Here is a 13,488-nt window from a genome sequence, read left to right as displayed (position 1 = left end):
CATTATTATATGTGCATATTTGGTTATCAGATTAATAAAGAGAAAAATATATATAGCTCATGCAATTCTATAACCTATGTAAATTCAAATAAACACATTGTCATTGCACTCTGCTGTATGTTGGGACTATATATATATACCACAGGAGAATCAAGGCAAAATATGATAGTGGCCTTGAGCTCAAGTACTCACATTTTCCTGGTAAACATGAGACAAATAGCCTGAGATGCAATAAATTGTGGAGAAAAAAATTAAAAGCCAACTAGGGAACACATTTCAACCTTATCATGTCCTATCTGTGTAACCTAAGGCAAGCTATTTAACTTTCTCTGAATCTCACATTTCTCTTTAGAATGGATGGCAATACTTTCCTGATCCGACTGCTCTAAATGTTAAACATCTAATAACATATCCAAAGCTTCTAATACAGCACCTTGAACATAGTCATTGCAGAAGAGTTAGCTCTCTTTCCTTTGCCTAGATGGCAGGAAGTAAATGCCATAGAAAATTATAAATAATTTGTACAACTTTCATACCAACTGAAACCTTTCACTCTGCGTCTCACAGTAAGGCTGGCTCTCCATTCCCAAAAGAGTGAATCTCAAGAAAAGTTTTCAATGTGATATGATCAACTGGTTCTGTATTCACTTCAATTAGAATTCTGACCAGCATGTACTGAAATTTTGGCATAGACCAAGCAGAAACCTCCAGAAATAAGCAGAACTATTCTATTTGAAATTTTGTAATCTTCGTGTGTAATTCATATTTTAAAACAATACCATCTACCACTCCTTCCAGACAGGTGGTCAGAAGAGAGCCTCCAAGTTTGCTTTTTTAAATAAATGTAAAACATTTCTAGAAATGACTATAACCTTTTTAAAAATCACTTTTTCTCACCAAGATCCACAAAGTCTCTCTCTTCCTCATGCTTTTTGCTTTTGTTTGTTTGTTATTTGGAAGCATTTGGACATAATGAGTGTCCTGATCCTGGAATTCCAATCAATGCACGACGGTTTGGAGACAACTTTCAATTAGGAAGTTCCATTTCAGTCATTTGTGAAGAAGGATTTATTAAAACCCAAGGAACAGAAACAATTACATGTATTCTTATGGATGGAAAAGTAATGTGGAGTGGGCCAATTCCTAGATGTGGAGGTAAGTGCAATGGTCAGTGAGAAAAATAACTTTATCATCATCATGCACAGGAAGCCATAACTGGAAATGTGTATTCTTTCAGAAGAAGAACTGTTTGTAATTTTTAATTATCTTTAAATGTTAGTTAGTACTATAGATTACACATGTATAGTTAAGTTCATTACACTTTTCATTTTTAAGCTGAATTCATTTTCTAGAAACTTTTTAGAAGCTCCCTTTAAAAAGAGCTCTTATTAAACAGTGTACGTTAATAAATGTAAACATAGGCTGCATGTGCAAACCCTTTAGAACACTTTGCAGTTATAGTTTAGTACACTTGGTAGTTTCCATTAATATTTTTCTCAATATTTTAGCTACTCATGGTATGAACTTATATAACTTTCAAAACAGAGTTAACAATTATTAATTACAATAAATATATTTATACTTAAGCATCTGTTCCAACACAGCTCTTGGAGGGCTTGGGTTGGGGCAGCCCTAAGACCAAAGAACACATCTGGCATGGAGTTAGGCATGGAAGTTTATTAGGACTTACAAACAGGAGAAGATTCTTCCCAAAGGCAGTCAGTTAGGGAATGGAAGTTAGCATTCGCAAAGGTGGAGGTAAGAAGGAGCAGCCTATGAGGGTTTAAGACGAAGACATTCCATGGAGTGTGAGAACAGATTTTCAGCAGGGTCTCATGATACAGGGGTCTGGAAGTTTGTTATCAACAATGACCAAGGGAGGGGAGCTTTAATGCTTTGTTTATAATACCATCTATTTTAGTTTGTAAGCTGCAACATATCAAAAATGGAATGGCTTTTAAAAAGGGAATTTATTAAGTTGCAAGTTTACAGGTTAAGGCTGTGAAAATGTCCAAACAAAGGCACCCAGAGAAAGAGACCTTAACTCCAAAGAAAGGGCCAATGAAGTTCAGGGTTTCTCTTTCAGCTGGGAAGGCACATAGAGGGACCTCAGCTAGTTTTCTCTCCTGGCATCTTGTTTCATGAAGCTCCCTAAGGGGCATTTTCCTTCTTCAGCTTGAAAGTCTCTGGCTATGTGAGCTCTGTTAGCTCTAAAGCTTTTTCCACAATAGTTCTCTCTTAAAGGACTCCAGTAAATTACTCCACCTTGAATGGGTGGAGATACATCTCCAGGGAAACCGTCTAATCAAAAGTTACCACCCATTATTGAATGGGTCACTTCTCTGTGGAACCAGTAACAAAGATCACACCTAGCAATAGTGAATGAGGATTAAAGGACATGGCTTTTCTGGGGTACATAATAGCTTCAAACCATCATACCGTCTGTACATTCTTTCTCCTCTCTGAGCAGTCCTGTTGAGCTTCAACTTTTGTCCAGGTCATGTAGGCAGTTGCATGCAGTAACTTATCCTCAATATTGGGGGGAAGGGCAGGTCCTGTGTCTATACAGTATTCATGTACTTTAAATGTGTGATTTCTATAAGTATAGTGTGTTAATATTTTTTCCATTTTTATTTGTCTAATAAAATGTCAAAACATTTTAGGGTACTATACATGTTACATATATATATGTAATATTTGGAAGTGAATACCTTTGCATATGTGCACTCAAAAAATCCCAAATTATTTGGCTAAGAAGGAAATATGAACTTAAAAATAAAATTATATAAAATATAATATTAATATATAAAATATAGGAATGTCTGGGGATTTTATTTAGATTGACCCAGTGTAGATAATATTATGACTTCTACTTTGCTCCTTCCACTCTCATACCTAAGGTTAAATATCCATTTCACTTAAAGTTAAAGCTGAACTGTTTATCAAGGAAATGAACTAGAACCAGGAAACACCCTTTAATAAGTATCCGTGTAATAATTAGGTGATATATTTTAAATGTTCTCTTCTTTCACTTTCTTTTAAATTCCTTCATCCCTATTCCAACCTAACAATGGGAACTTTTGCTTTCTCAGCTTCTAGGTGATGAAAATTTAATATATACCTTCCAGAGGTCAGATTTAATTGGAATATGGCTATTCCCTACAAATACTGAGTTTCATCGAATTGAACATTTTTATACTATCTAATGATGAAGAACTCCCAGACCATGCAATGATTATGCTTTCCTATTAGCACCTCCCTCCAATTAGCACCTCCCTCCTCTTTACTCATTTCTCAGGTCCTCACTGAACTATTAGTAGGTTGTCCCAGATGATTTGAGTGTGTTCTTTTCAAACTTCGTATGTCATGGGCTTGGTAAAGTCTACCCTGGTAATAGTCAAAACAATTTAATGGGGTTGTAAAAAAATAAAAGCTCTGAAAGAAGAAAGAGAAAAATGATCAGTAATGTTTAATTACTCAATGGTACTTTCCTTCTGAGCTCATTCATTCAGTTCACATAGTTTCTAACCCTTCCTTGGGTTATCAGTCAGAAAATCATATATTAATATTTGAAGGGAAAACAGGAAATGGGAGAGAAATATGTGCCAGGCAGAAGGAATAACACAGGTTCCCTCTGACTGGAGTGGAGGACAGAGGGACAGGGGTCATTGACCTGAGGGTGGGGGTGGGTGGGTTAAGCAACGCCATATAGTTTCAAACTTATGATTTGGCCCAGGGGGAGGCATTTCATCTGGTAAGTGACATGACCTGAGCCTCTCCCCACCTCTGCACTGAGAGTTGTTCTCAGTTTCAAATGACAGACCCAGAGGCGACCTGTGAATAGTTGTTGAATCTTGTTGGATCCTCTGCTTGCCTAACCTGGGCATTGTTTTTGGACTTGCTTGGTGCTGAACTGCACAAATAATGATACTAATATTTAACATATTCATTTCTAAATCTCTGCTTAGGCTTAGAGAGCGATTTCAGTGAGGTTTTTCACTGTGAAAAATGAATGGTATTGAAGTTTTAAAGATAAATACTACAGAGTGCAAGGTTGATTCAGTGGTAGAATGCTCGCCTTTCATGCGGGAGACCCAAGTTCAATTCCCAGACCATGCACCCTAAATAAATAAATATAAATACTACAAAATATTCAGAACTCTAATTTGGTACAGGCCAGTAGGCCCTCCAGGCAATCCAAAGGGAAACTTTATGCTATTTCTGAAGAAGAATATTTCCTCTGTGTGTTCAAGTGAGGTTACACAGAGTGGGCTCACCTTTCCTGCATCCAAACACCAAAGTAGGAACATCTCTAAGGATGAGGTTGGAGGTAAGGAAGGCAGAATCTGCATGGGTCAGATGTGACCCTATCATGGCATCTGCCAGTTCTTCACCATATCCCAGAGCCACCTTTTAGCCAATTTCCACCCAACAAAGCAGATTACAACTTTGTTTATAACCATGGTGGGCTTGATTTTCTAAAACTATAATTAAGGTTTGTAATGATTTCTTTTAGTTTTGTCTGAATTATATGCAAGTACCAACGACAAAAGCCTAAAGTTAGCTAAGCAAGGCTTTATTTTTCTTTTTCTAAGCCCCCAATTTCCCCATTCCACCCCCAACACTGACTTAGGGAATCTAAGGTGCCACAGAACTTCTCCTGTTTATACAGAGAACCATGTCTGAGAACCCTCGTTGACTGCTCTCTGTTCTCTGGACCTTCCATAGTTGGACAGAAGATTTTTACTTGTTATTTATTATAATTCATCTTTTAGGGCACTGTAACAGTCTTAACTATGCTTTGCCTCTTAGCTAAAAACTTTTTGTCATCAGCACATTAAACATTTTACATAGATGAACTTAAAAATATGTACATGTTTACATATTTAATTAATACAAATACGTTTCTATTTTTACTTTGCTTACTTCATGCAAAGACTTTCAAATTCAAATGCATTGTTAAAAACTGCTTATGCATATAGGTTGTTGTTTGTTGGAATTATAAAGTAGAAAGTTATTTGTTATATTCAGAACTTATACAGCAGGGGAAGTCAGTATAAAATGTTGTAATTAGAAAACTCAATGCCTCAATCCACTTAAGAGATTGACCTCCCTCTAAACTCTCTACCACAATACAACATAAGTTTAATCACATTGACAATTCAGTGATTTACCCATTTTAATCATCTTCAAATGCAAAATTATGGGAAATCTTTGAGAAAAGTGGAAGAAACTTTTCTTCTGCCGCAGTGCCTAAATAAGAATTGTTAAGCCCAAAGGGGAGACATAAAATCATAGTGTTTTGCAGTTCTGTGATCCCTTAGCCGAACTTAGATTCATTTCAGATAGCTTGAATACAATTTTTGAACAGAATTGGGTTATACATTTTGTTCACTGACCTGAAGTTCAGCATTGATGCATTAACTAAGGTTAGATTTGGACTATCTTTTTGAAAATTTGAAACTCTTTCTTAGAATGGGTTGATCAAATCTTCCCACGCGGGAGAAAGAGTAGGTGCATTTTATAGCCTTGCAATCTTTCAGTTCCACTAATGGAAAACAAAATATATTAGTTACTAAAGTCAGTATTGAAGTCACTTCACTTTGATTTCCACAAACCGTCATAATGACAGACACTGACTCTTTCACCCATGCTTTGGACTGTAGCCTGAATATAACTGGCTCTATCCAGGCCAATCTCTGCATGGTGTCTCCTTCAAAGAAACATCCAAAAACCATGAAGAATGGTGTAGATGATTATTGTAGGTAGGTCTCCTTTAATGGGCTAACACATGGATTTTCATAGTGTGCCAAAAAGAAAGCTTCTGAAAAAAATCCTCTTCCTATCCCTCTTCCCCAAATGTCCCCAATCACAGCAACTACTTAATAAAGCTCTGCCTCTCTTACCATGTGGTGCCTTCACAACCCTGCAGCTCCTACATTTGTTCATTTTCTTCTTCTGTCTATCCCAAGACCCCATTTGACACTTATGAGCTTCATCAGTGAGTTCAGTCCCCAGGTGGTACAGTTTTCTCATGAGAATCTGTCCCCTTGGAATTTCTTTGGTAAACCTTGACCTAAGCCTTTTCTTTCATGGTATGAGCAAGACTCTTTCAAGGGCCCCTTGAGGGCACTGCCAGGCAAACCCTCTTCATGACCTTCAAAGTTCCACCTACCAGCCTAGGTGACGGGCAGTTTGAAAAAGGAAGAAAAGTGGCATGACATAATTGCGTTTGGATTTAATTCCTTCTCCACTTTAATGTGTATGACTGTGTCTCCTGCAGCATAGGTAAAATGGTGGTTTTACCAAAATATTCTTCTCAGGAAAGCACTGGGCTACTACATTTGTTTTACCATACTAATCAAAGCAACCCAGGCCTTCCCTTATCCTCAAGTCCTAGGAATACTTTTCTCAACCAGTGAAATCCGAGATTTCTAGTCACTGGGGTTTTCCTTGTGACCAATACTGCTGTACAAAAGGCAATTTCTAAGCTGTAATGCTTGACCCATTTAGAGGGTTTTCGTCAACTGTATCTACTTGTATTCTGCTTGTCAGGGGGCAACTGCAAGGGATTGGGAAATTATTACCTAATTGCCCATACCCCAGATATTCTGATCATCATTACTTGGTCTTCTTTCTTTAAATACAGTCATAATTAAATAATAATCAAACCAGCACAAGCCCTCTATCCTGAATTGTGCATTCTTCTCCAAATTGTCACGTCAATCTCCATAATCTCTACAATGTTTCAGGTTTTGCTGTGATATTCTACTCTTGTCTGGTCTTTTCACTCATTTGTCACTACAAGTTTGTTAATCATTTCACTTCTAACTTGACTCAATTTTTACTATGATTTGATTTACCTATTCCGAATTCATATCATCATCTGGATGGTAGCTGCTGAAATATGACCACCCCACCTCAAGGCCTCTCTTTGCTAGACGATGCAAACAAGCACACCTGTTACAGTAGGTCCCAAATCACTGATGGATAAAATTGATTTTTACTTTGGTTTTCTTTAAAAATTGGGAGGCAAAAGCTTTAAATAGTGCAGTTCACAGAAAGCTTCTCAAATGTCTTCTAAGCTATCGCCCCACCCTATTGAAGGTAAAAAAAATCATCGTCATCATCTTCTCTCTCTCTTCCTTCTCCCATGCTCATACACACAGTCCTCTCATCCATTCAGTTGCCCTTCCCTCTCCTCCTATTTTAACTCTTTCTCTTCCCCATGCCCTTCCTTTCATGTGTTTGCTCCCTCTCCCTTATACACAAACTTAAAAACAAGACCCACTCCGCCCTCCTCCCCCCTGAGAAAAGACTAGTTCATCCCATTCTCATGGCTTTCATTTGAGATTGTCTTTTTGAAAATTTGGAGAACAAAATTCTCTACCTCATTATAAGAAACTATGCATCAATTAAAAGAAAGAAAGTTTTTGAAATATCTTTTCAAGCTACCCTCTGACTGCCTTTCTACTTTAGAAATGCCTGATTCTATATTTATCAGGGATAAACCATCCAGAAAATACCGAAAAAACTTGAAAGAGACCATGCCCTGAGACTTGGAATAAAATAAGAAAGTTCTCTTCCTAGGTATGAAGCAGTAAACACCTGGAGTTTTCTGTTTTAAAAAACAAGGCAGTGGGACATAAATCAAGTCTCCTGTCTCTGCTGCAGTCACAGAGGGAATAGTTTCTGGATATGAGAATTTATTATTCATTGGTGGATGTCATCTTTAAAAAAGAAATGCTAGTGAACTGTACTCATCTAGAATGAAAAGATGAGAAGAATTTATTTGCAGACCAAAAATAAGAGTTGTGTAAAACTGAATTCATTATTATGTTAAGAAATCTGAAATGTATGCCATTTGGTTTTAAACATCTTATTTCTCTTAATAGCTTAAAGGAATCAACTTATTCAACTGTTTATGACAAATAGGTTAGATAAGTCTAAAAACTATACTTTATTAGATTTCATTTTATTAAATATATTACTCAGGCTCATTTTATAGTTCCCCTTCCCTGTTCTTCGTCAACTCACCAGTTTTTATACATCTGTCTGTAGGAAGGAGGATGCTAGCCTCCTTTTCTTCAAATTAAGTTAGAGAGGAAGAGCTCTAAGAGAATTTCTCATAGAGAATAGAGTGCCTGTGAGAAAAAGAGACTACAGTTCCAGATGGCTATCTGTTTATACAGTGGGCTTGTTGACTTGTTGCCTGTTAGTCCTAACACATCGCAGAAAAAAAGGGCCTTAAAAGAGGGGAAGGGCAGGAGATGTGAGAACACCTCCAAAACAAGTTCTGAAGTGAGAGGAAGAGGAAGTAAACAGCCCCTCACCCTCCTCCAGTGCCCCCCTCACATTCCCCCCCCCCCAAGTCTTTCTGATGACTACTCAGAGATGAACCTTGGGTGGCTGGGAGTGGGGGTATGAGATAAGAATTTCACATTGAGCTGGACCAAGTCTCTTAAAACTGAAAGTGATGAAAAGTTAGAGGATCAACCCAACACATTCTTTAAGTAGCAGGAAATTTGGCTGTGTGTGTTTGAAGGCAACAATTGAGAGAAAATGAAATCTATTTCCGCTTTTGCTTCACAAATTTGAGAATGTTCCATAAAATGCTTACTCAAGCAAGAACTTTCTTAACCTCATCAGAGAACTCCCTGCACAGCTATTATAGCTTTTTCTTCTTCCTACATCCAAATGGGATATCTGTGAGAATTCCTGGAGTGAATAGGGTAGGACTGAAATACCTGGAGAACTGTTTAAAGACAAGTTTGGATTTGAATTCCCGATTCGATTCGTATTAACTTTCCTGAGGAAGATAAGAGGTTTTTTCATGAATCTCAATTAGCTACAGAAGAAACAAAGCCTGTCTCATTCAGTCTTACCAGTTTTCTTTTACAGAGATTTCTTTTGAGGGACCAATTAAAATAACAATAGATCAGAATTTTTGTGGCTCTTTTAGAGAGAAGGTATGTGCACACATGTTTGCATATTACATATTTACATTGAATATTTACCTATACATTTAGGTGGCATTAAATCTCTTCCATGACTCCTTTAGAGGAAGCCAGTTTAGCAGTAAGAGTCAGGACATTTGTCCTAATATCTATGGAACTGGCTATGGGGATAAGAGAAGGGTTATAGGAACAAAAGAGAGTTGGCAACTGTGACTCCTGCTTCTCTTTAATTCTGGCCTTTTAATCCCTGTGTTTCTGGTTTCCTCCCTCTATTGTAAGTATAGATTTGACTTGCTTCCCCTTAATTTCCTTTGAACCATCATCCAGAGCACTGACGTTACAAAGAGCTAGTGATTATTTGCCATGTCTTTAACCATAAAGCAAGTTTTAAAAAAATAAAAAAAAGAGGGAAAGAAAGAAAAAAAAGGAAATAATAATCCCTGAGATAGCATGTAGATTCTCTCATACAGTGCTCCATGGAGAGGCTACCTAAGGGACCAAATACTAGGATTCTCACCTTATTAATGCACTTATAACCAAACCCCTGTGCTCAAAGCTCAGCTTTCTAGGACCCCCAATTCTTCTGTATAACTCGGTGTCACTTCGCAGATGGAAAAGCAAAATCCTGTGAAATACTATACCATAGAATTTTTACCAGAATATAGTCTAAAGCATTTCTGATACTGGTACAGGTCTTAAACACATAGGCATTTTGAATTTGTCCGTTTTACTTAAAGTAACACTGAAATGAGGGAGCAGTGTAACTGAAATTATTCGTAACAGTCTTTCTTCAGGACTCAGAAAAATAAAATTGGATAATTAAACTATGGCCACAGTTCTAGTTTGCTAGCTACTGGAATGCAATATACCAGAAATGGAATGGCTTTGAAAAAGGGGAATTTAATAAATTGCTTGTATACTAAGGCCGAGAAAATGTCCCAATTAGAACAAGCCTATAGAAATGTCCAATCTAAGGCATCCAGGGAAAGATACTTTGGTTCAAGAAGGCTGATGAAGTTCAGGGTTTCTCTCTTCGCTGGAAGGCACATGGTGAACATGGTCAGGGTTTCTCTCTCATCTGGAAAGGGCATGTGGGGAACACGGCATCATCTGCTAGCTTTCTCTCCTGGCTTCCTGTTTCATGAAGCTCCCTGGAGACATTTTCCTTCTTCATCTCCAAAGATCACTGGCTGGTGAATTCTCTGCTTCTTGTGGCTATGTCATCCTGCTCTCCCAGAATCTCAAGCTTTCTCTAAATTGTTTTCTCTTTTATAGAGTTCTGGTAAACTAATCAAGACCCACCCAAATGGGTAGAGACACGTCTCCACCTAATCCAGTTTAACAACCACTCTTGATTGAGTCACATCTCCAAGGAGATGATCTAAATACAGTTTCAAATATACAGTACTGAATAGGGATTAGGAGAAACGGCTGCCTTTACAAAATAGGATTAGGATTAAAACATGGCTTTTCCAGGGTACATACATCCTTTCAAACTGGCACAGCCACCTTGCAAATTATTATTTAAATTCTATTTTCATTGCTACAGAAAGGGAGGATTAGAGAAAAGAACCTGTATTCCATTAATAGGTCCAAATTTTCTCCTCCTCCCAGGAAGCTACATAATTATTCAGGAGAACGTCAGACCTACACATCATGTCTCGTCCAAATTTTCTCATTGTGGTTCATCTGCCAACTACAATAAAATGACCTAAGGGATGGGGGCAGGGGGAAGGTACTTATTAAAATGTATATTTCTGAGTCCCATCCTACAATTACTAGAAGTATGATCTGAGAATCTGTATTTAACAGGTTCCCTGGAGATATTAGTTTGCTATGCTCCTGAAAAGCAATATATCAGAAATGGAGCAGCTTCTAAAAAGGAAATTTAATAAGTTACATGTTTACAGTTCTAATGCTGAGAAAATGTCCAAACTAAGGCACCAACAAAAGGTTACCATCACTCAAGAAAGACTTATGCCATCTGGAACACTTCTGTCAGATGAGAAGACAAGTGGCAAGCATCTGCTGGTCCCTTGCTCCTGGACTCCATTGCTTTCAGCTTCTGTTTCCTGTAGAAGTTCCTCACTTGGCATCTATGGATCTTCACTTAACTCCTCCAGAAAACAACTCTGGGTTCTGGCTTGCTTAGCATCTGCTGGACCCTGCATCTACAAATGTCTGGGTCTTGTGTTGGCTCTGTCAGCTCTGAAGCAACTTTTCTCCAAGCATCTGCATCTCTGAGCATCTCTGCAGCTCTGAGACTTCTCCAAAATGTTCCCTCTTTTAAAGGATTCCAATAAACTAATCAAGGCCCACCCTGAATGGGAAGAATTGCATCTCCATCCCATCAAAGGCCGCACACACAATTGGGCACATCACATCTTCATGGAGAAAATCTAGTCAAAAGGTCATGCCCACAACTAGAAGTGTCACATCACCATGGAGATAATCAAATCAAAAAGGTTTCCATCCTACAATATTGAATCAGGATTAAAGGACATGGCTTTTCTGGAGTACGCAATACTTTCAAACCAGCACACTTGGTATCCATTAAAGTATAAAAGTCTTGGGAAGTAGCATCCTCTGGTAAAAGCCAGTTTTAGAAAGCAGCAGCACAAGGCCCCTGTGAACTGCTTCTCCTTGAGCCTCCATTATAAGGTGCTGCACAATTATCCAGTGGACATTTCCTGATGTATATTTCTTACTTCCTACCTTTGCTCTTCTGACCCACTTCACCCTGCCTATTTTCTGCTCATGTTTTAATCTAAACTCACCTCCAGCAACATTTCTTTCACGAAAGCATTCCTAATCCTCCTGGCATAAGTTGTGTGTCCCTCTCCTATGTTTCTAGCGTGGATTTACCCTATTTGTATGCTAGCTGTAGAAATTTTGCAACTCTTGAGTCAGGGGTGATGTGTTTTGTTGTTGTTATTTTGCATGTGTTTGCTTTTTTTTTTTAATTTCAGCACCTAGCACTCTATCTGATATGTAGCAGAAATCAAATAAATGCTTATTGAACTAATAACTAAATAATTACTAATGGGAGCACATTTAAATTGGAGTGTGTAAAAATTTGAATTTTAATAAAAAATATTTGGGTTGAATATTCTATTCCCTTAATATTTAATTTCCCTTAGTCGTCCATCCATTTCTGCCTTCACTAAACATATGATAAAGAGAATAAGAAGTTCTTAAATAAATGTCCCTTTTGGAAAATTATTTCAATAAATCCTTCATGGAAGCAGTTCATAACTTGGAATTTAAAGATTTGAAATTGAGTCCCAGGTTTGTTAATACCTAGGTCTGTGTTTTTGGTCAAGTTAACTGCTTCATGATTTGCAGATTTCATTTGCAAAACTAGCATAAGAAAGAAATCAGCATTTTCATGCCACCATATTATTAATCTGCAAACTGCTATTTGAATTGGTCTGGCAGTGGCTGCTAATTGCCCACCCATCAATTGTAGTACCCTGTCCATTATGTAGAGTTGTAGCTTGGAAATGGTAACCCAGCTGGGGAGCTTCGTTTCTTAACCTGCCTTATTACATGAATGAGAAGTAAACTTCTATTCTGTTAAGCCACTGAAATTTAGGAGTTTATTTATTATACCAGCTAGAATTATTCTAATTTACACATTTAAGATAGAGGATGACTCTTTTAGTTTCCTAGGTTGCTTAAAGATATTACCAGGAAATGGGTTGCCATGAAATGGGTTGGCTTAAACAATGGGACTTTGTCAGCTTTCAGTTGAGGCCAAGTCCAAATCAAGCCATCATCAAGGTAATGCTTTCTTCCTAAAGATCAGTTGCTGACAATCTTTTGACTCCCCTGCCACTGACAACACCTGTTTGTCTCTCCCTTCTCATTCAGATTTTGTTCCTATCAGCTTCTTGCTTCCATGGCTTTGGAATAATAGTATTAAGACCCATCCAAAATGAAGTGGGTCACACCTTAACAGAAGTAGACTTATCCAAAGGTCCTACTTACAAAGTCTACTTTTGGGCAGGCATCAGGAAGTGAACCCAGGTCTCCAGCATGGCAGGCGAGAACTCTGCCACTCAGCCACCATTGCCTGCTCTAATTTACCTAATTACCTAATTTAGCATTCACCTTTAACTTCCATCTATATTGAAGCTTTAAACTTCAACCTCCTAATATAGCCAACAATTCCAGTTTCTATTTTTTATTGTTTCCTGTGATGTTTCACAGACATTTTGGCCTCAGTGATGAATCTTACTATCTTTCTATGAAAAACATATCCCTGTTTTGTGTTTCCCGTTTTAGGAAAAGAAATCACCACCCATTCTATTGTACATACCAGAGGTCCAAGGGCCAGTTTAGACTCTTTCTCTTGATAACTCTTTTCATGTAACCAATAAATGTTTTTTAGTTTCTCTCCTGAATATCTCTCATATTTACTCCCTCCCTTCCATTCTAGTCACAACCTTATTTCAGAATTTGATTATGCCTTACCCAAGCAATTGTAACCATTTTCTAAACTGATCCCACCAACTCTAGATGTGCTGTT

General features: G+C 37.7%; 1 protein-coding gene across 1 annotated transcript in view; it reads left to right on the top strand.

The window, feature by feature from the left end:
- The window catches only part of CSMD3 (CUB and Sushi multiple domains 3), a 1,056,828-nt gene that overhangs the window by 626,474 nt on the left and 416,866 nt on the right, over nt 1–13,488 (top strand). The window contains exon 16 of the mRNA XM_077163312.1: nt 961–1,155. Coding sequence (XP_077019427.1) covers nt 961–1,155 — 195 coding nt within the window. The remainder of the gene's footprint in view (nt 1–960; nt 1,156–13,488) is intronic.

This window comes from Tamandua tetradactyla, chromosome 6 (assembly GCF_023851605.1).
Source record: "Tamandua tetradactyla isolate mTamTet1 chromosome 6, mTamTet1.pri, whole genome shotgun sequence".
Lineage (NCBI taxonomy): Eukaryota > Metazoa > Chordata > Mammalia > Pilosa > Myrmecophagidae > Tamandua > Tamandua tetradactyla.
This window is presented reverse-complemented; position numbering and strand designations above follow the sequence as displayed.